The 19930-nt window shown below is 40.8% G+C and overlaps 2 protein-coding genes across 6 annotated transcripts in view; one reads left to right on the top strand and one right to left on the bottom strand.

The window, feature by feature from the left end:
• The window catches only part of CFAP97 (cilia and flagella associated protein 97), a 42239-nt gene extending 29375 nt beyond the window's left edge, over positions 1-12864 (top strand). For all 5 annotated transcript variants that reach the window (XM_051616771.1, XM_051616770.1, XM_051616768.1 and 2 more), the window contains exons 4-6: positions 1614-1873; positions 10204-10354; positions 10956-12864. In XM_051616771.1, coding sequence (XP_051472731.1) covers positions 1614-1873; positions 10204-10354; positions 10956-11083 — 539 coding nt within the window. In that variant the 3' untranslated portion in view covers positions 11084-12864. The remainder of the gene's footprint in view (positions 1-1613; positions 1874-10203; positions 10355-10955) is intronic.
• A 3987-nt stretch (positions 12865-16851) lies between these two features.
• On the bottom strand, positions 16852-19699 carry SLC25A4 (solute carrier family 25 member 4). Its single transcript, XM_051618370.1, has 4 exons — positions 19509-19699; positions 18719-19205; positions 18045-18185; positions 16852-17688 (listed from the first exon to the last, which is right to left on the bottom strand). Exons 1-4 carry the CDS (start codon positions 19617-19619, stop codon positions 17531-17533), a joined length of 897 nt encoding a protein of 298 aa, XP_051474330.1. The 5' UTR covers positions 19620-19699; the 3' UTR covers positions 16852-17530.
• Positions 19700-19930: the final 231 nt, after the last annotated feature.

Genomic DNA, 19930 nt, shown 5'->3' with positions numbered 1-19930 from the left:
TGTTTATACTGCTATATATAAACATCATACTATAAATGAATGATACCACTGCGGTGATGGTAGTGTTCAATGCTGCTTTAGTGCCATATAATGGTAGCTCCATTAGCATATATATGTGTGTATAAACTTTGTGTGTGTATATATGTATGTGTATGTATATATATATATATGTAGATAAGTTGATCAAGTAGGGGTTTGATGATCAGGCAGTGAGGTGGATCAAGAACTGGTTGAAAGGAAGAAGTTAGAGAGTTGTAGTCAATGGGGCAGAATCTAGTTGGAGGTCTGTGACTAGTGGAGTCCCTCAGGGGTCGGTACTGGGACCGGTGTTGTTCCACATCTTCATCAATGACCTGGATGAGGGTACAGAATGTACCCTCAGCAAGTTTGCTGATGACACCAAGCTGGGAGGAGTGGCTGACACACCAGAAGGCTGTGCTGCCATTCAGAGAGACCTAGACAGGCTGGAGACTTGGGCGGGGAAAAACCTGATGAAGTTCAACAAGGGCAAGTGTAGAGTTTTGCATTTGGGGAAGAACAACCTCATGTACCAGTACAGGTTGGGGACTGACCTGCTGGAGAGCAGTGTAGGAGAAAGGGACCTGGGGCTCCTGGTGGACAGGAGGATGACCATGAGCCAGCAATGTGCCCTTGTGGCTAAGAAGGCCAATGGCATCCTGAGGTGTATTAGAAAGGGTGTGGTTAGTAGGTCAAGAGAGGTTCTCCTGCCCCTCTATTCTGCATTGGTGAGGCCGCATCTGGAGTATTGTGTCCAGTTCTGGGCCCCTCAGTTCAAGAAGGACAGGGATCTGCTTGAGAGAGTCCAGCGCAGAGCCACAAAGATGATTAAGGGAGTGGAACATCTCCCTTATGAGGAAAGGCTGAGGGAGCTGGGTCTCTTTAGCTTGGAGAAAAGGAGACTGAGGGGTGACCTCATCAATGTTTGCAAATATGTAAAGGGCGAGTGTCAAGAAGATGGAGTTAGGCTCTTCTCAGTGATGACCAGTGATAGGACAAGGGGTAATGGATACAAATTGGAGCATAGGAGGTTTAAGGTGAATATCAGAAATTTTTTTTTTACTGTGAGAGTGACAGAGCACTGGAACAGGCTGCCCAGGGAGGTTGTGGAGTCTCCTTCTCTGGAGACATTCAAAACCCGCCTGGACGCCTTCCTGTGTGATGTACTCTAGGTGACCCTGCTCTGGCGGGGGGATTGGACTAGATGATCTTTCCAGGTCCCTTCCAGCCCCTAGGATTCTATGATTCTATGATTATATATATATATATATAAACTTTACTACACTGATTGCTGGTAGTATAGTCACTACAGTAAAAAGAATAAAGGATGGAAGTCTGAGCATAGTATGTCAATGCAGAAGTTAAGCAAGAATATTGGTAAAGTTAGAGATCAGGGGTGATCCAGGTCAAAGCAGGGATCAGGAATACTGACCACACCGAAGTGACCATGCATGTAAGTCCTGTTTCTAAATAACAGATGTATTCTACACAAATCCTTACCCAGTGTGCATATTGCTGATTCTCTTGTATTGCTCAGTTGTGGTGTTGGGTATGTTTTTTTTAATCTGAGTATTTTACTTCTTGCTATCTTAAAGCCTTCCTACAGCTGGAGAAAAAAGAACAAAAACTAGCCATCGATCAACCATCTAAAGGAACAAGGAAAAACTATTCATTCACAAATGAAGAAGTAAGACAGATTGATCGGGAAAATCAAAGGTTGCTAAAAGAACTGTCCAGACAGTCTGCAAAGCCAAGAAGTACCAAATTGAAGAAGTCAGCTGTGCCACCTCCTAAATTGTACCACACTGCCCTCAACAGGCAAAAGGAGCAGCAAAGAATTGAAAGAGAAAACCTGGTAAGTTTGGAGAACTGACTTGAGAAGAACTGTTTTGTCAGATGACCTACTGCTAAATACTTAAAATACTACTAAGACGGCACTTGGAGCTTTACTGCAGTAAGTCTGCAATGAATTTCCTTTGCTGTGATGTTTGTGTAATTGTTCATATGGGGTTGTTTTTTGGGGAAAAATAATGCTTTTATTAGATGAAAATAGATTTTACTTTGTATGAGATTGCTCTACCATAATATCACTCAGTTTAAGACGAATAACCATTATTTTTAACACACTTAGGTCTTTGGATAACAGTCTAACTATATTCACACATCACAATTGCTGGTCTCAAAACAGGATTGCAAAACATCAATATGATAGCATCAAGCCTATTATATGTGAAGTACAGAGGATACAATCTGAATGTCAATTTTGGTTTTTGACTCATTTTATATCTTGAATCTCTTTCAATGTTTGTAGCACTCTGCGTGTCACGGTATTTGAATGTAATGGCAATTACAATAACTTTTAGTAGAAAACAGAAATTCAAACTAATTTATAAGTGTATTTGTAAAGTTGTCAAATAATACTGGTTTGAGTGCGATATTTTTAGTGATTGAATTATAATACATATTGAAAAGGAGCTAAAATCTAGTTAAAATATTTGGAAAACTTATAGTGGAAGTAATTTATTTGCTTTTTTCTTCTGTGTAAGTTTAGGTTGCAGTTTCCTGTTCATAGATAGAGAGGTATAAAATCAACATGGAAAAAATTTAATTGACGTGTTCAGTAAAAACTGTTAGGTTTTAGTTCCTCCAGCTTTCAGATTGTTAAAATTTTTCAAAGCAGGAAACTTTATCCATAGCTCTGCTAGACTCCAGTTGACAAAAATAATTATTCTTCACAAACTGAAAAATTACTTCTTACAGATGTGCAATACTTCTCAGTGTCAGGGGGAGAAATGTTTTTAGGCTTTGTTTTCTGTTTGACATCAGAATCATTCCTTAGAATTTATGTTAGGACATCACACTGGTTTGGACTATAAGTACATTTATTTTATTCTCTTCCCCAAACTCAGGATGATATATTGTGCTCTTCTTTTTGAAAGACTGACTCATCAGTACAGTTCTTGTGTTTTGTTTAACATGGCTATCATTTTTGAGCAGTTCCTTTTACTTTTTTCTTCTGTTTGACATGGATGGACGAGTAAAGTGTCATAGCTGTACCATTTCTCTTACTAGCACTACCTTTTGGGATTATAAGTATGACATGCTTTTCTCAAAGATTGCAGAGGGCTGCCTTACCCTGCCCCTTAATGAGGTTTTTTTGTTTTAAAAGCTAGAAGTATGTGTTTTATTAACTTGTTTTCTGCTGGTCAGGAGCTTTATTCATGTTCGTAGATTGAAGAGGTGGAGTTCCATGGAACTTCCTTATCAATCTTTCATCTATTGATTGTCAATTTATTTTTCCTTATACAAGGCTAGCAGTATTGTATAGCAGATACGTGGCTTGATACACCTTTGTGAAATGTGTTGGAGAAGAATGCAGGGTTTTGTAAATAATTCAAGAATAGAAATTTACAACAGTAGTCTGTGCAGGGAATCAAACAATTTTGGTGCAGAGGTATTATTTTTTTTCCTGTTGGAGTACAGCTTTTATAATTTCTTTTCCTGAGGTTAGGGAAACCTTCTCTGAGGAAAACCTTCACTTGTTCCACAAGAACACTCTTGGAGTAATGCCTGTATTTACTGTTATCAGATATACTGGATTTCTGGTGTACACATTTGACATTGGAGGTGATGCAGGGAAGGTAATTCAAGTAGTAGGAAACTAGAGAGGAATCTAAGTGGCTTGGTGCTCTCTAGCTTTGTGAAAAGGGTGCAAGGAGGTACAGGGAATATATGCTGCTTCCACAGACTTTGCTAGAAAGATCTATGATGGAATAAGAAAAGGTGCATTACTATGAAGAACAGTAGTTACAAAGTAGTGATTAGCAGTTTATGGAAAAAGCACAAATTGCTGTTAAAATTAACATAAGAATTTTGTACTTGGTGCTTTTTGTTGTTTCATAACTGGAACCTGCTTTTGATTGCTTATCTGAGATAGCAGGACCAGTGTGTGTCTCTTGCCAATAGAGGATGCTGCTGATTCAGAAAATACTTCCAACCCCATCCCTGCTCCAGTGGAAAGGGATGTAAGAGTAACTGATGTTTTACTTTTTTCCCATGTCTGTGTATTTGTGTCTTTGTCTGTATTGACATATTAATTGTTATTTCTGCCAGTATAAATAAGATGCTCAGCTTCATAGACTAGACACTACACACCATTTAAACTTTTAATGGTTTACTCTGTGGTGCAAAAATCTGTACTGGTATATGCAAGTGAGCATTTGGGGACCTTGAAATGTAGATTTGCAGCCACTATGCCATTCTTCAGTCACTTCATCTAAACTTGGAAGTAATACATATCTGTACATTGTGCTTGTTGGAGTATTTTAATCTTTTATATTAGTTGTGTCTATGATGTTAAATGACCTTAGTGTGCTAAGCTGCTGTGTTCAGCCAGGTACCTAGGGAACAAGTGGCCTTTTGAGTTACCACTGGAAGTGCATTGGAAGCTCTCAGCAGGTCTGGGATAGCAGTTCTCAGACCTTAGATCAAGGGGAATGAACGTGTTCTCCTTTTCAGTGGGTATTTGGTCTTTCCATGTATCCCTGTGTTTTGGTCTTACTTGTGCTGTTCTGACTCACTGCACATAACACTCCATATTGATTATTCCCCCACCTCATACTCCCCCAAAAGGTACCCTAAGCTCCAACAGATCCAACTCTGATCCCAGTTCCAGTGTAGTCACCCTCACACACACACACACACACAATTTTAAAAAAAAATTACTTACTGTGTTTCTCTGCAAGGACTGTCTCTGTTTTCACCTGCTTGATTCCCTGAGTCATCTGTGCTGCACATATCAGTAATGCTTCTCCCCACCATATGCTCTCTTCATCATGGTTTCTACCAGCACAAAGGTCCTTCAGCCCAACTGTTTCCCTTCTCTTGCAGTCTGGGCTGCCTTTGTCTTGCTGGAAAACCTGACCCTCCTTTAGAAGTGCAAGTACTGTACTGCTATAAATGAACGTATATTAATTTGTCTCAGCTTGATTTAGTGATGCTGATGGGCTGTGGCAATTCGGTGGGGAGAAAATTGCAAGGGAGGGATAGTGTTTCTGGCCACCCCCCTAACTGGCTGCTACCACATACAAAGAATATACCTTGTCTTGAGCCACAGCCTTCAGTCCTGCACTGCACTTCACCTGCCCTGCCATCTGTGTCATGCCACAACCAGGGAGATAACTTCTAGGCATGGAGAGAGACAGGAGGGGGAGGGCACATCAGGGCTGTGCCTGGGCACCTTGTACTTTCCTCCCTCCATGTAATATGTGCTGATTGTTTTTTTATTCTGCTTTCTTTTTGTACCATCCCTGAGGACCACCCCTGAGTCTGAGAGTATCAGGCCTTGGATGCTTCATACTGAGGTGCTTGTAGAAAGAAGACCAAGGTTATTTTGCCTTGCTGGTGTCAGTCTGAAGGAGAATGCTGTAGGGAATGCACTTGTGAAGAGGATGTAGTCTTCTGAGTCTTCTTAAGGAGCTCAAAAGTATTTGTGTTGCCTTGGTGGTTTCTTAGAAACTCGAGTACACCAGGGTTTATAAATAAATTTTCACTTATTGGATTCAAAGCCATTGTTTGTCAGGACTAAAGACAAAATGTTGTTAGCTCTTGAGATTACAAAGAGCAATACCAAAAAAAAAAAAGCTATTTACATGACCCTCTCATCAGGGAAAGCTATCAGGGTGTGAGATTGGCAGGCAGGCGTGCCTGACTAAAGTATGCTGCAGTGCAGATACAATGCAATTCTGTGATCATAGTCTTTAGGTTATAGGCTCTTTGTGGTTGGTTTTTTTTGTGGTTTACTGATTCCTGACCCAGAGATTCCTGAACACTATGGTAATTAAAATAAAGACCGACTAATTGGCAAGTTCAGGGAAAGTTTTGGTTGTTTTGCACACTGGTCAATTTTGTGAGGTGGTTTTTTTCATGCTTTTTGCCTGCTTTCTTTGTGATGGTGCCAGCCACACATAAACTTGATAGATGTTCAGTTAAAGAGACTTTTCTGTCTTTCTGACTTTTTGACATTTAAGTTAAAGCTATTTAATGCAACTGGCAATTGAAGAAAATTGCAAATGCTTGTTTTGATAAGAACAGAAAGCTTGAATGAACTGTTATCTGCTTTCCCCTCCCCCACCTGGACACTGCAAAGGGTCAGTGTGGTCACTAGCATTAGTGACATTAGAGGAGGCATAATATAAATAAATTTGAACAGCTGTCAGGGCACACTAGTCAGCTGGTTAGGATTCAAAGGAGGTGAAACTGAAACCTTCATGCATTTAAAAAGCAAAGTAAAATAAGAAAAAACTATTATTTACTACCTTATTTCTGAACCAAATTTAGGGATGCTGCATTTCCAGTGTTGTTTTTTTCTTTATTTTTCAACATAGCTGCAGAAAAGTGTTTATTGGTTTCTTTTTTTTTTTGCTTTTACTGGTAGAGCATTAGAATTAGCTTTAGTGCTCTCTTGATATGTCCAAAGTTGAATAAGCAACATTTCTCTTGGCCCACAGTACAGCAGTTTCTTTGTTCTACAATTATTGACAATTGGACATTTCTTTCTGTCATTGACGATATATATTTTAGTGTCTCTAGGTACTAATCTATGTCCAGATGCCTAGAATTGTAAAGGATTATCCTATTCCTAGAAGGTAATAATGCAGGAACACCTGTGATTTCTTTCTTTTTTAATGTTATTCTACTTTTATTGTAAACTCAGTGTTATGGTAAAGTAAAAGAAGATTGAGGAAGGAAGGCTTTTGCCAAGCTGGGAGGTCATCAGTGATATGATACTGTATGTGTACTGAGCTTGAATCAAGAGCTCTGAGGTGCTACAGTGCAATTTAGAGCAACTAATGACATCCCTGCCACTAGTGTCTGTTACTAATTTATTTTTTTTATTCCTTAAATCTGGTTCTGAACACATGGATTATGTTATGTTATCTGATTCTTTGGTCGTTATGTTTAATGACAATTTCTATTTACTTCAGTGTTGCAGGATTAAGGCTCCAGAGATTTAATACTTCAAAAGAGCAAGGAAAGTGGCAGTGTTCTTCGGTCTGTTTCGCAAAAGGAGAACGTAATGAAAGAATTAGTAGCTTCATGTGTATAATTGAAAAAGAACATTGAACATTTGTTCAAGCTACTTGTACCATTGTACAGGGCAATTCCTTTCCAGTTAAGGACCTCAAGATTGTAGGGTTGGTAATAAAAACATAAGAATCGGATTAGTTCCGGGTTACAGATTTAGTAGATCAGGGCTGCCATTTCAATGTGTTGATGAGTTCGTTTCTGTATGCAGCAGGCTGTTCTCCAAACTGCAAAATTCACAACTTCAAACAGCCTGTAAGTTAATATGCCCTTGGTACCATTTGCAGCAGAGGTCAAGGGAACTGCAGGAGCTATTCTCTCTTTCTCTAGAAGAGCTTTTCTTAGAATACTTCTGCACCACAGAATCTTTATCTACTCTTCCTATATCTCAGGGCTTTATCAGGTCTAGTGTTAACCTGACCAAAATAATATTTTAGTACTGAGAAAGTACTTTAGTAGCGGGGACTTGGTACTTGTCAAAATACAGGTATAAAAGAAAAAGCAGAGAACTGTATTTAAACTAGAATAAAGTCAGCATATGTAAATATTGTATGTTCCAAATCAAGCTTGAAATTACTGCAGTGTTAAGGTACACAAAGTCTATGAGGCTGTTATATTTGGAGTGCAGACTTGAAATGTGCTTGACTCTCACAGGGAAGTCTTCCACAATTTACCCAATTCATATGTGATTGAACTGAATGTATAGAGAGGTTCTGCTTTTTAATATTGAAGATAAATAAGTGATCTCTCCAAGTCTAAATGTATGTAGTTGGATTAGAAGATGCGGATGAAGTTGTGAGTGAAATGGTGAATGTAACATTTAGTGGCAAGTCTACCATGTCATGGTCTGCAACTAACTGGCTTTAGTGAAGAGCTATTTCTAGCTCAAGTCCTTCCTTTGACTTTTGCTTACTTAGGTATTTCCACTTGACGATGAACTGGCTGGCACTTGGTGCAAGCACTTGTGACATACTACGTCTGAGCCAAAACCACTTGTCCTTTCTCTCTTAGGTACTCTGTGCAGGTTTTCCAGTGCCCATGCAGAAACTAGTAAGAGTTTGTAGATTCGTATGCCAGCTAGATAATGACAACTAGCATTCTATGAATACTATGCTATTTCATAAATCACTTTCTGTGATTTTTTTAATTAAAAAACCCCTAAATCATACCTGACCGAGAGTAGGGAATAATTGTTTTGTAGAAGTGCAGTTTAATGGCTATTCCTACAGATTCTTGACTTCTACCATAGAAGTGTGCATCTAGACAATACATTCTTATTAACAAAGGAGTTTTTAGTGCTTTGAAGACTGGTTGTAATCGCAGTTTGCATTGTTTCTCATTGATAGGATACATGTCATAAGCCTGACCAGTAATGGTTGTGTCATTGCCAAATGTTTGTAGACCATTGTCAACGTTTGACCCAGTTGGACAACAATGCTCTCGATCCCCTCCCCCTCCTACCCAGGTAGGGAGGAGAGAGAGAAAAAAAAGAGACTTGTCTAGATTGAAAACTGAACTGTGCAACTTTATTTAGAATATTAATACGTGATGTTAGAGTGTATATATATATATATAATGATTATACAAAAGTGTGGCAGAAGCCTCTCGCCTCCCCCCACCCCCAGCAACTCCCACAGCACTTCCCTCAGATGAGACAATTCCGAGGAATCCCGAAGCTGCTCCTGGAGAAGGCAGAGAGTTATGAGGGTCAGGAGGGCTTGAGGTCGATGGTTCGACGATGATGGGCAGATGGTGTTTTCGCAGACGCCGGCCACGAACAAAAGAAAGAGGAAAAGAGAGAAAAAGGAAGGCAGATAGACAGGCAAGACGAAGCGGCGAGAGAGCGAAGCAGGAAGGAAGGAAGTTTTCTTCTGTCATCTCCGACCTTCCCCCGAGCCTACGTAGATATATGGAATGGAATATCTCTGGCCAGTTTTGCTGTTCGTCTAACCCAGCCTCCCACGGGGGGACCACAGATCCCCCCGTAGTGTCTGAGCCGGCAGAGCAAAGGCACGACCTTGAGAGCCCAGCAATTACAAAAACATTCCAGTGTCTTATCAACCTAGCAGAACACGCAGTTGCTAGTTGAAGAAAGCTCACTGAAATAAAAAAAAATCAGCAAAAGAAAAACTGGCTTCATCCTGGCTCAAACCAGGACAACCATCAAATGAACTGAAATGAGTTAGTGGAGGGAATGTATAGATCTATGCAAGGCAAGAACTGGAGGCAGAGTATTAAAAATGTGAAGTTGCTGATTGGATGTTGTGTAAAGCTGGGTACTTCAAAATTTGTATGGCCATCAGGTTTTTGTTGGTTGGTTTTTTGTTTTGTTTTGGTTTTGTTTGTTTGTTTTTAGATCATGAAGTGTCTTAAACCAGTAAATCCTGTTTCAACTAGAAGTAGCTATGCAGACTAGGAAACTGTCCTTATCTTACAAATACTGTAAGTAGCAGTACTAATTGAATGCCTGCTGCATGACTGCCAGGATTAATTTCAACAAGAGGAAATTGTCTGTAACAATAAGTTCAACTACAGTCTCTTAAAATTACATTGTGGATTTAAAAAATAGTGTCCTGTAGATGTTTGTGCTTTCCTTTTGACATTACTTTCACAGAATTGAGGTCAGTCATTCTCTCTGAGGAGCCTGTAGGGCAATATAAAACGGTCTAAGTATGTTTGCAAAGCAAAGATTAGAAAAACCAAACAACTTTTCATCCTTATGGAAGTTTAAAGGAGGGGAATAACCAAAGGTAGAATTAGAAGAGCACAGCCCATCTTCTCACAACCTTTCTTACGACCAAACAGATGTGTTATTTCAAGGCATAATAAGGTATAGAGAACTACAAGGTACTAAAGAGGTACTCAGCATAGAATCAGTTATATGTAAGGAGTGATTGCTATTTGTGTCATCTTGTAACACTGAGAAAATAATTGAATATGAGCAGAATAGCTGGTCACCAGTGAAGGAATTTGTGCTATGCAGTACTAAAAATGTGGGGCTTTTTTGCAGCTTAAATAAAAATCAATTTGGAAACGTTTGTTTTTTAGCTTCTTGTTAATTCTTTCTCTTTCTTGATGATACTTTTCTTCAATATTAAGGCTTTCCTGAAAAGACTGGAAGCAGTGAAACCAACAGCTGGTTTGAGACGTTCTGAACAGTTGAAGGATTATCAGCGCCAGATGAGCTATCTGAGTTCTTCACCTTCTGTAAGAAGAGGAAAATCTGCTTTCAGCCAGCTTAGTCCTTCCAGTAAGTACTTTCAAGTTGCAGATTCCTGCATTTCTTTGCATTTGTTATATCTTTTTATGATGAAAATTGTGAAGCACTTACTGCTAAGAATGTCAAATAAGTTCCTTTTTTCTGTCTCCTTAGACTGATTATTTTTCACACAGAAATCATTAAACTGATATTTTTTAATCATACCAAAAGTATGAATTGTTTCCTTAGGATCCTAAATTTCTAATAAATTTATCTTGTTGATAATCTTTTTCAAGAAGCTTAAAAAATCCATTTTGTAAAGAAGTATTCCTCATTTTACCAGTACCCTTTATTAAAAGGAGAAGTAGCCTTGTATCTCTTAGAAACTGTGTGTGATATTTGGAAGTAGATCATGTATCCCCATAAAGCCATATATGTCAGGCTGAAGAACCACATCACTTTGGTATAGACTTGAATTCTGTGTCCTGACCATTTACAAACAACTCATAACGTTTTGGGTTTATATTCAACTTACTGGGATTTGCTTTATTCTGGAAACTATAGTAATAAGTGTTGCAGTACTCATATAGCATGCGATTCTCTCTTCTACCAAGCGTAAGCATTCTCTCTCCTTTTGTGTGTGTGTTAACAGGAGGCACTTCAAGAGCAACCACTGTACCAAGTACGATGAGCCAGAGGAATGAAAAACCCATGTCTGACTCAGCCAGTGGGGTGTTACAGAGACCTAAGCCCGCGAATGTCCGCGCTGCTTGGTTATAAGTGTGTTCTTTGCCTCGCGTTCTGAGATTAGCCTCAGACTTCTGCTTTTAGTGCTTCTGTAAATTCAATGTGCAAAACTATTTTCTGCGTTGTTCAGTGATTAAAATATGTTGCATATGATATAATTGCTTATAAAATGGTTTTAACTGAACGGTTTCACTTCAGTCAGTGTTTTCCATGACAGAAAGCATTTATGAAAGAGGACGAGGAATTTTAATGGAGAAGTTAAATAGAAGTTGCTAATTTTTATTTTATTCTCAAATCATAACTGGAATTTGTATCCATAACATGGAAGGACAGAATTGCTGCACTATAGGCACAAGATGTAAAGAAAATCTTTAAAATAATATTTTAAAATATTGCATTAAAATTAATATGCTTAATTCCTAGATCGTTGTTTTTCATCCTGGGTTTAGAAAAGTAATTTTCTTATGACTTAAACAGTCTTTTTTTACAGCATGAAGAGGTGAAAAGCAGACTGTGTATTCTTGCATGGTTAGCTAGAATACTGTGGCTGCAGAAGATGATGTTCTGCCACTCTTGCACTTCAGGTATTGAACATCTGTACATTGAACGTTGTTTTGTACTCAAGGCTGTGTCACTTCCAGATTTAAGAGTTTTGGAAGTTGTATTGGGATGTTTGTGTAGGAAGGAAGCATCTGATGCTATTTGAACAAGAGTAAGGACTGAAGAGAACAGCAGTTTCAGATTCACTCTGAACAAGAGGAAGTTTTAGTTGCTTCTCAAGCTAGAAAATACCAAGCAAGTGACATATTTCATGACCCTGCTTTTGCAGAACCATGCCCTTCTCTGTGGGGAGATAAGAACTTGAACTGCAGGAAACTCAAACATCTGATTTTGAGAGCAAACAGAATTTTAAAAACAAACAATCCAAACCAAAACAACAGTAGAAAACAGAAAATCTTATTATGCTTCTTAACCTGTTTTTTTAATATAATGTGTATATCAAATATTTGTAGTAGTGTCAGAAAAGCTTCAGTAGCAACATCCATTTACAAGGAGAGCAACATTTAATTGAATTGGTAATCACAAGTGGTAAGTGGTATGCTTTATTTCTATACATGAAGGCAAACTTTCAGTGACCTTACTTGGTAAGACTGCACTCTTAATAAGGGGTAGAAATTGTGATGCCACTATCTGTGGATATTGCTGGAACCCTGCTTGCTTCCCCACCTTCTTCCCAGAAGAGATACAGGAAATCACTTCGTATTTTGCATAAAGAAAGCTGTACTCAGTAATGGTGGGTCTTAATCCTGTGAAAAGGACAGTTTATTATTCTTTGCTCGTGCTTGCATGAGGGCTGCCTTTTAGGTATTCTGCATTGTAACAAACTTTTTGCTCGGTCCTGTGTGATAGTTTGGCAGAGCTTCTGCACCTGGTGACCTGCAGATCAAATTTAGCTGTTTGACAATATTTGAACTTTTAACTTTAAGCAGCATTGTGGCAAACAGGTTTTTTTATTCCTGTTATTATTCATTGATAGGGACAGTAAGGAATATTTTGCATAGTGTTGCTGTATTTATTTGTACTATTGTGCTGATAAAAATTATTCATTATTTAAAAATTTTTGTCTTGAATGTAAGTATGATGGTCACAGTTTAAATACTTTTGAATGTTCATGTGTTTTTTTTCTGTGAAGGAATTCACCAAATGGTTTACTTCTAATTGCTTCATCTTATTGTATTTAACTTTGGTATGAAAGACTGACCATTTTGTATGTCATTTTTGTAAATCATAAGAAATAAAATACTTAACATGAATTGCTTGTCATTGTGATGGCTTCTTTCAGAATTTTATAATTGGTATTGAAGTGCAAAGGCAGCCATGGAGAAGTGTTTTGTACTACATTTAGTGGAGGAAAATGCAAAGAATTGGATTATTCATTGCTAGGCTTTACCTGTTAGCAACTTTGGTGTGCATTTTAAAAAATAGGCTATATTGACAGGTCTTCATTTTATTTTCTCTCTTTTTTTGTAAGCTGACACTCCATGTTCTCTTCTGCTTCTGTCCCCCACACACACTCCAGAAGATCTCTTTGAAAAAAAATGTGCAAGCTGCTTTGCTTCCTCCTTAAAGTGCAGTGCCACACTGGATTAACAGTTTCAGGTAGGAACCAGTCTCCCAGATGAAGCGACAGGATGGGCAGTTTGGGTGATAGCACTGGTGTATTGATCTCACTACCAGGAGAAATGGAGTGTGGTGCCTCTGTCACATGCTCCAGATATGTCCCTGCTTCACTGGGGGCTCTGTTTCTTCCAGGATAGGGTTCTGCTGTGTAGTCTTTCTACAATACTGGAGGTCTTAAAGAAGGCCCTAGCTCAGATCACTGACTATATGAGAACAACAAGGAGTGATGATGCACCCCTGTCTGGATAGGTCCCACATGAAGAGTATTTTCCCAAACAGGCTGCTGAATCTTTTGCAATGTTATTAATCCCAGCAAACCTGAGAGACTCCAGCTAACTCAGAGGAATCACACAAGGCCATTCCTCATACAGAATGTATAGGCTGTCATAGCCTGTCTTCTATCAGATTACTTAGCAGTCTTCACTGAAGATCTTGAGGCATCTCTGCTGCAATCCTGCTTCTCAGATGAGGGTTTGTCTGATTGTCCTCATCAAGTGGCTGGCTGGATTTATGTATCTTCTGTGATATATGTAGACTTCATATTTGACTGTATTCTCCTGATTGTCATCTAATGAGTTTCAGGGTAAACTGCTGTAAAAAGCCTGAGACACTTTGTTCTAATAACTTCTAACTAATAACTTCTTTGTCCCGTTGCTTTTCCTTGTTCTCCATGGTCAGCAGAGAAAAATAACCTCCTGCCTTCCCAACCTTGGCAGCTCATGAGGCATCTAGCAGATGAGAATTTGTGGTTTTCCCTGGAATACAGGCTGCATGCACATCACTATGATTAGTTCAGAGCCGTGCCTTACTTCAAGCCTTCTAGCTGTACGGTTGTGACTGTCATATGCAGGCAATGATGAATACACAGTGATGTATCTCCAAGCCAAGTGGTGAGGGAGAAGAAAAGGTTCCTTCAGTACCAAAGTCTGAACCCAGTACTCTGAGCACATCTTAGTGGTGTTTACCTGCTCGAAGTCATGACCAAAATAGTGAGTGAACCGTGTTATTGTCACCTGGTGAATGAGGAAATAAAGAAATATAAAGCTGCATGTGGAGCCACCTTTGAGAGCTGAAATTATGTTAAGGTCATTGTGTTTCAGATATTGGCAGGGATTGCTAATGCTTGTGATAGAGATCTAATTTGTCTTCAGGATGCATGGTTCTAATACCTTGGACTGAGAAAGATGCTGTGCATCATCTGGTAACTCTCCTCCTAGTGAAAATGAGACAGGATTTGGCATCATTGATCCTTGTAGCTGTCAATTCTGGTTCCAGGACGACCTGTGTTATTCACTATAGAGTCCTAAAATGCTGTCCTCTGTGATTTTTGTTCTGGGCTCTGATTGTGTAAAAAAAAAAAAAAAAAAAAATTTTTAAAAAAAAATCATAGTTCTCTCCACTGTATGTGGTCAGAGCTTGGAACAAAAATGACATGATTGAGTTTTCATCATAGTGACTCTTAGACCTGGGATGTGCTATTAAGAGATTTTCTGGTTTTAAGTGAGGAGGGACTTCACAAAGAGAACAGAGGGGGCCAAGATTTGCCAGCTGAGGCATGATGCTTCTTTCCCTGACATCATAGGTTGGCTAGTGGGACTCTCCATCTCCTGCTGAGATCATCCAATAACTGTAACTGTGGCATCCCTGCAGATGGAGTGTCCTGTTTTTTGCACAACTTAGCAAGGTTTTGTCCTGCTATGCTTCTTGCCATGTCTTAAACTCTTCCCCATAGCTTTTAAAGAACTGATGGTTGCTGCTTCTATGACAAGTGTAGGGCAGAGAGTGGGTGTTGTCACCTTCAGAAAGGTTGGGAAGATTCAGTCTGCTGTGGATTCTCCACTCTGCAGTAGGCTACACTCTTCAGAGACAGGTTTATTTTTCAGACCCACCTGAAGTTCCTAACTTCATTTCATCCAAAAGATCAATGTACCTCAGTTCCCTTCCCAGCTGGGCAGTAGTGTATGCTGTGTGATAGGTGGGCTTTGTCATTCTGTATCAGTAGGATATGTTACCAGCCTAATTAGGGTAGATTTCCCAGTATTCAAGTGTGAGATATAAGGTAATAAGGCTTTTGCCTGCATAGTTTGTCCATGACTGACTATTGCAAAGGTGCAAAAGGATTGGGGCAGTGGTATCAATTGTCTGCAACAGCTGAGGTTCATTTGACTGGAGTTCAAGTAGCAACTGGAGATAATCTGCAAAGTCTTCCCTTCTCCAGGTTTGCAGAGCTGATGGCTGGATTTTAGGTTACACTTTGAGCAAGTGTTACACTGACTGCCAGGGACTTGGTACAGAGTTGCTTTCTGGCCAATGGTTGCAACATTGACAGCTTTGAACTCTGACCCCAAGTGCCTTATATTGAGAGTACTGTAGGGAATCTGCTATGGGGTGTGCGTGTGCATAAAAGCATTCAAGCAGAAATAAAGACCTCATGTATTTTCAGAACATAGTATTTTCCATCTACTCTGTGCTCTCAGTCCACAAGAATAACAGGCTAGTTCTGTAATAGTTAACATTGCAAGTGCCTTTTTGGGAAATCTTTTCCATTTATACTTCAATCTATTTTCACAGAGCAAGGGATATTACCCTTTGCAGGGGATTGCTTTTGCATGTGTAATTGCTCCAGCTTTCACACAAGCAATGCTGTGAGAACACATGTCAGGGAAAGGCAGCTTCCAGCCATGACAGAACCTGCAAGAATGTCCCATCTCAGGCAGTGGTAACTCCTCCACTAGAGCAATACTCTTCACTCATCGATGCTACTAGCCCAGGCATCATCTACTCTGGAGTTTCTATTCAGTGTGGAATTTGCCAGTTATATAAGTAACTAGTCAGCCTTTTACCTGCAAGATAGTGTACAGATAGTGCATTTCCAACATTTGTTTCCACGGGTGTTGTTTTTTCCACCCTGGGGCACTAGAAATGACAGGTATTCAAGAATTATAAAAAATTCACACAGGTCTGCATATGAAAAAACATGCAGCTGAAATAAAAGCTTATTTGAGTATTACTTGCTTATTTTTTATCCCTTTTCCTAGGTGGGTACATGAACATTTGTTTGTAGTCTAACAACCACTGAAATGGACACAACTCACTTTCCCTCCTTCACCTAAGGATAAAGCCTGTTCTTCAGTGAGTTCACAACTATGCAGCATCTGAAATTTAAAAACTCCATTAAGCTGAGCATGTTCTGATCTCACTGCTAATTAATAGCTCAAGTTATTAACAACTGTAGATGGAAATACAGTTAGCAAAATAACTCCAAAGTATTCCATTCTAGACTACTTTCTCAAATAAAAAAAGCAGCAATTACTTCAATACCAGATTAAGATACACTTAGTTCAATGTTAAGGGTAATATAAATGAATTATCAAAGCAGCTAAAACTCTACAGCAGTTGGTATCTGCAAGACAACTGGCTGCAGTAACCTCAAGCTGAATCCCCTTGGTTTTCCTACTGTAGAACTAATCAATGGCTGTTCCACCTACCTAAAGGACTGCTGAAAAACTTCCAAGAGGTTTAGACAGTACCAGACAAGCACTAAGTGTGCCAGTTAGCACATCACCTGAAAGAACATGGACCTGTAATGTGTTCAGTGTACTGAAAACAACAAGAAAAAGTTCATTTATATATAATTTATTTCATTATCTCAGTTTTAGTTCAATTGAACATCAGAGCAGACAACTTTTTACTTTGTGATGACACAGGGAATTTCTGAAATGCTGTATTTCCATATTCTGCAAAGTATGTTTGAAAAAACAGATTATGGTTTCAACCATGATTGTATAATTTGTCAGTGAAGAGGCTGCAGTTAGGAACTCAGCCTGGCACTTTAGTATAGATTGTATTTTCACACATGCATTTCACTTAAAATCATATTAAAAAAATACAGTTTTAGAATAAAACATGATTTTAATTCATGTTATAAATGTCATAACACTGTGACTAGGTAGCTAGAGACATCACTTAGTACAGTATTTCTGAAGATCTCATTCCACTGAGTTCACAATCTTAGATTTTAAACTAGGTATAGATCACCCAAGTCTTGTCTCTAGACAAAATGTATTATCTGAAATTTGAAATATAATATATACATAGGTTCCAAAACAAATGTTGGAGGAATTTTCATACAAATATAAGTGATGTAGTGGACAATTTTTAAATTAATGCATCCTTATCTCAACCAGGTATTTACTCAAATTTTATTCTGTTTCCCTAGGAAATATTTTGTTGTCCATTACATCACAATTTTTTAAAAAGTTGATTGAGAACAATTGAACTACGTTATGATGTTAAGTTTTAGACGTATTTCTTAATTTCATCATAAAGTACTAATACAAAAGCTCCGCCCATGCCTCTCAACACATTCGACCAGGCACCTTTGAAGAATGCTTTGCCTCCTTCATCTTTAGCTATCTTCTTCCAGCAATCAATTGTGCCCTTGTACATGATATCAGCTGTGGAAATAGACAAAGGTCAGAAGCCTTGAAGTTATATGGAAGTTGAAACAGACTTGCTGTATATTTAAAAGCAAGCAATAAGCCAAGCATAGCAAAGAATTTAAAATTAAGTAATCAATTAGTGAAAAGCAATTTTAATTCTCCACACTGAAATAAAAACAAATAACTTCTGAGCCTCTTAGGTAAACGTGACAGAAATAACCGGCAGTGCTTCCCCATAGCTTTTTTTTTTTGAAGGACTCCAGTCAGATAATTAGTTTTCCATAAGATAAAAATATCTAGCATCTCCCATCATATCTCAATGGAGATGGTACTTTCTGCTGCCAGAACACCATAGCAGTACTTATTCTTACCTCCCTTTCGGCCAGACTGCATCATCATCCTACGTCGCACAGTATCAAAAGGGTAAGAAACCAGCCCTGCTACAGCAGTGACACTCTGGGCAATCATCCAGCTCACTACGATGTGCACATTCTTTGGATCAGGCAACATACCTGTCATCAAGAACAAATGAGCAGAGTCAGTACAAAGGGAAAAGGTTTAAGGGACAGATGGCTGTGGAAGGGACAATCACCCACAGACCCCAGGAATTACTCAATCAACACAACTTAATGAAGCCTGCAGCTCTCCCTTTATCCATATTTGACTTAAGAGTGAAACAATTTTATAGACTGTTGGATTTTGGAATCTAAGCCCTCTTCATGCTCCCTGACCAAAAGGTCTCTCCTGCAGAACACCCCCAGCCCCATCTCATGAGCTGCAATGAGTAACAAGCTCCCATACAAGTCCATCTGAAGAAGCCTTAAGACAGAGGAAGAAACTGAGAAGTGTCTGAAAACACACTGCAAGCCCAGGGCTTCAGAGCAGCAAACTGAGGAAGGCAGGAATGCATTTCAGAAACACCTGTGCATATTCTAGCACTAGCACCCTGAACTGGTGCTGAACCCAGTCCTGCTTGTGCTTGTACTGCCAAGTGCCTTTACTGGACAGATCTTCCGTTGTGGTTACTTCTCCATGCACTTCTTACCCTTGGCTGTGTCATAAACCCCAAAATATGCTGCTCTGTAGATGATGATGCCCTGGACAGACACACTGAATCCTTGGTACAGGCCCTTCAAGCCATCAGACTTGAAGATCTTGACTATGCAGTCGCCCAGCCCCGTGAACTCTCTCTCAGTAGCTCCTTTGCCCACATCAGCCGCCAGCCGGGTCCTGGCGAAATCGAGGGGATAGACGAAGCAGAGGGAGGTGGCACCGGCGGCACCCCCGGACGCCAGGTTTCCCGCGAAGTAGCGCCAGAACTGCTTGTGCCTGTCCACTCCCCCAAGGAAGATCTGCTTGTACTTGTCCTTGAAGGCGAAGTTGAGGGCCTGGGTGGGGAAGTACCGGATGACGTTGGCCAGGTTGCCTCTCCAGAAGGAGAGGACGCCTTGCTCCTTGGGGATGCGGACTATGCAATCCATGATGCCCTTGTACTGCTTATCTGCCGTGATCTGTTTGCTGGCATGTTGGACCTGTAGAGAGGAGAAGCAGGACGGGCGGGAGGGTAGAGAGAGGGGCACTGCCGGGGTGACCCCGGCCCGCTGAAGGGCAGGGACGGGGCCTGCCCCGCCGCCTGGCCCGGCTCCCGCTCCCCCGAGGCGCTGCGGAAGGTCCCGGGCAGCTCCAGCGTAACCGGAGCCGGTCGAGCTCCTTCCCATATTTAGTCACGCCGGCCGGCGCCCGGCCCGCGGGGCTCCCACCCGCGGGGCTCCCACCCGCGGGGCTCCCACCCGCGCCAGCCGAGCCGCCGCCCCCGGCCCCCGCCGCCCCCTCACCTGCAGCAGCAGCTTCACTCTCTCGATGGGGGCGACAGCTGTCTTGGAGATAGCGGCAGCGATCCCGCCGGCCAAAAAGTCCTTGAGGAAGCTGATGGCTTGGTCACCCATGCCGGCAGCCGGTCCAGCACCCCCGCCCGCAGAGCCAACGAGCCGCGCACTCCCCACCCGGCCGCCCCCGCTCACCGCCCGCCCGGTGCCGCCCGTCCCCGCGCCGCCCCTCTTATACCCCGCGGCCTCTCGCGATAGGAGGAGGCGCCCCCTGGGGCGCGGGCATTGGCTGGGGGCCTCGCGAGCCCGCCCCGGCGGGGGGCGCGCGGCAGCGCCGCCATCTTGCCCGGCGGTGGCTCCGCGAAGGCCGCGGGGCCCGGGTCGTTTAAAGGGCAAATTAAAGTTATCTGGTCGCTGCCGGGGAACGCTAT

The sequence above is a fragment of the Apus apus genome, chromosome 4 (assembly GCF_020740795.1).
Source record: "Apus apus isolate bApuApu2 chromosome 4, bApuApu2.pri.cur, whole genome shotgun sequence".
NCBI lineage: Eukaryota > Metazoa > Chordata > Aves > Apodiformes > Apodidae > Apus > Apus apus.
Note: the sequence above shows the minus strand (reverse complement) of the source record. Positions and strands in the feature narration are given on the sequence as shown.

What these genes read in the sequence shown, in the direction of transcription:
- SLC25A4 (XM_051618370.1), bottom strand. Translation starts at nt 19,619, where the DNA reads ATGGGTGACCAAGCCATCAGCTTCCTCAAGGACTTTTTGGCCGGCGGG. An exon ending in GAGTGAAGCTGCTGCTGCAG is followed by an intron (nt 19,206 to 19,508) that starts GTGAGGGGGCGG and finishes TCCTCTCTACAG; the next exon opens with GTCCAACATGCCAGCAAACA. An exon ending in GGTTTATGACACAGCCAAGG is followed by an intron (nt 18,186 to 18,718) that starts GTAAGAAGTGCA and finishes TCTTGATGACAG; the next exon opens with GTATGTTGCCTGATCCAAAG.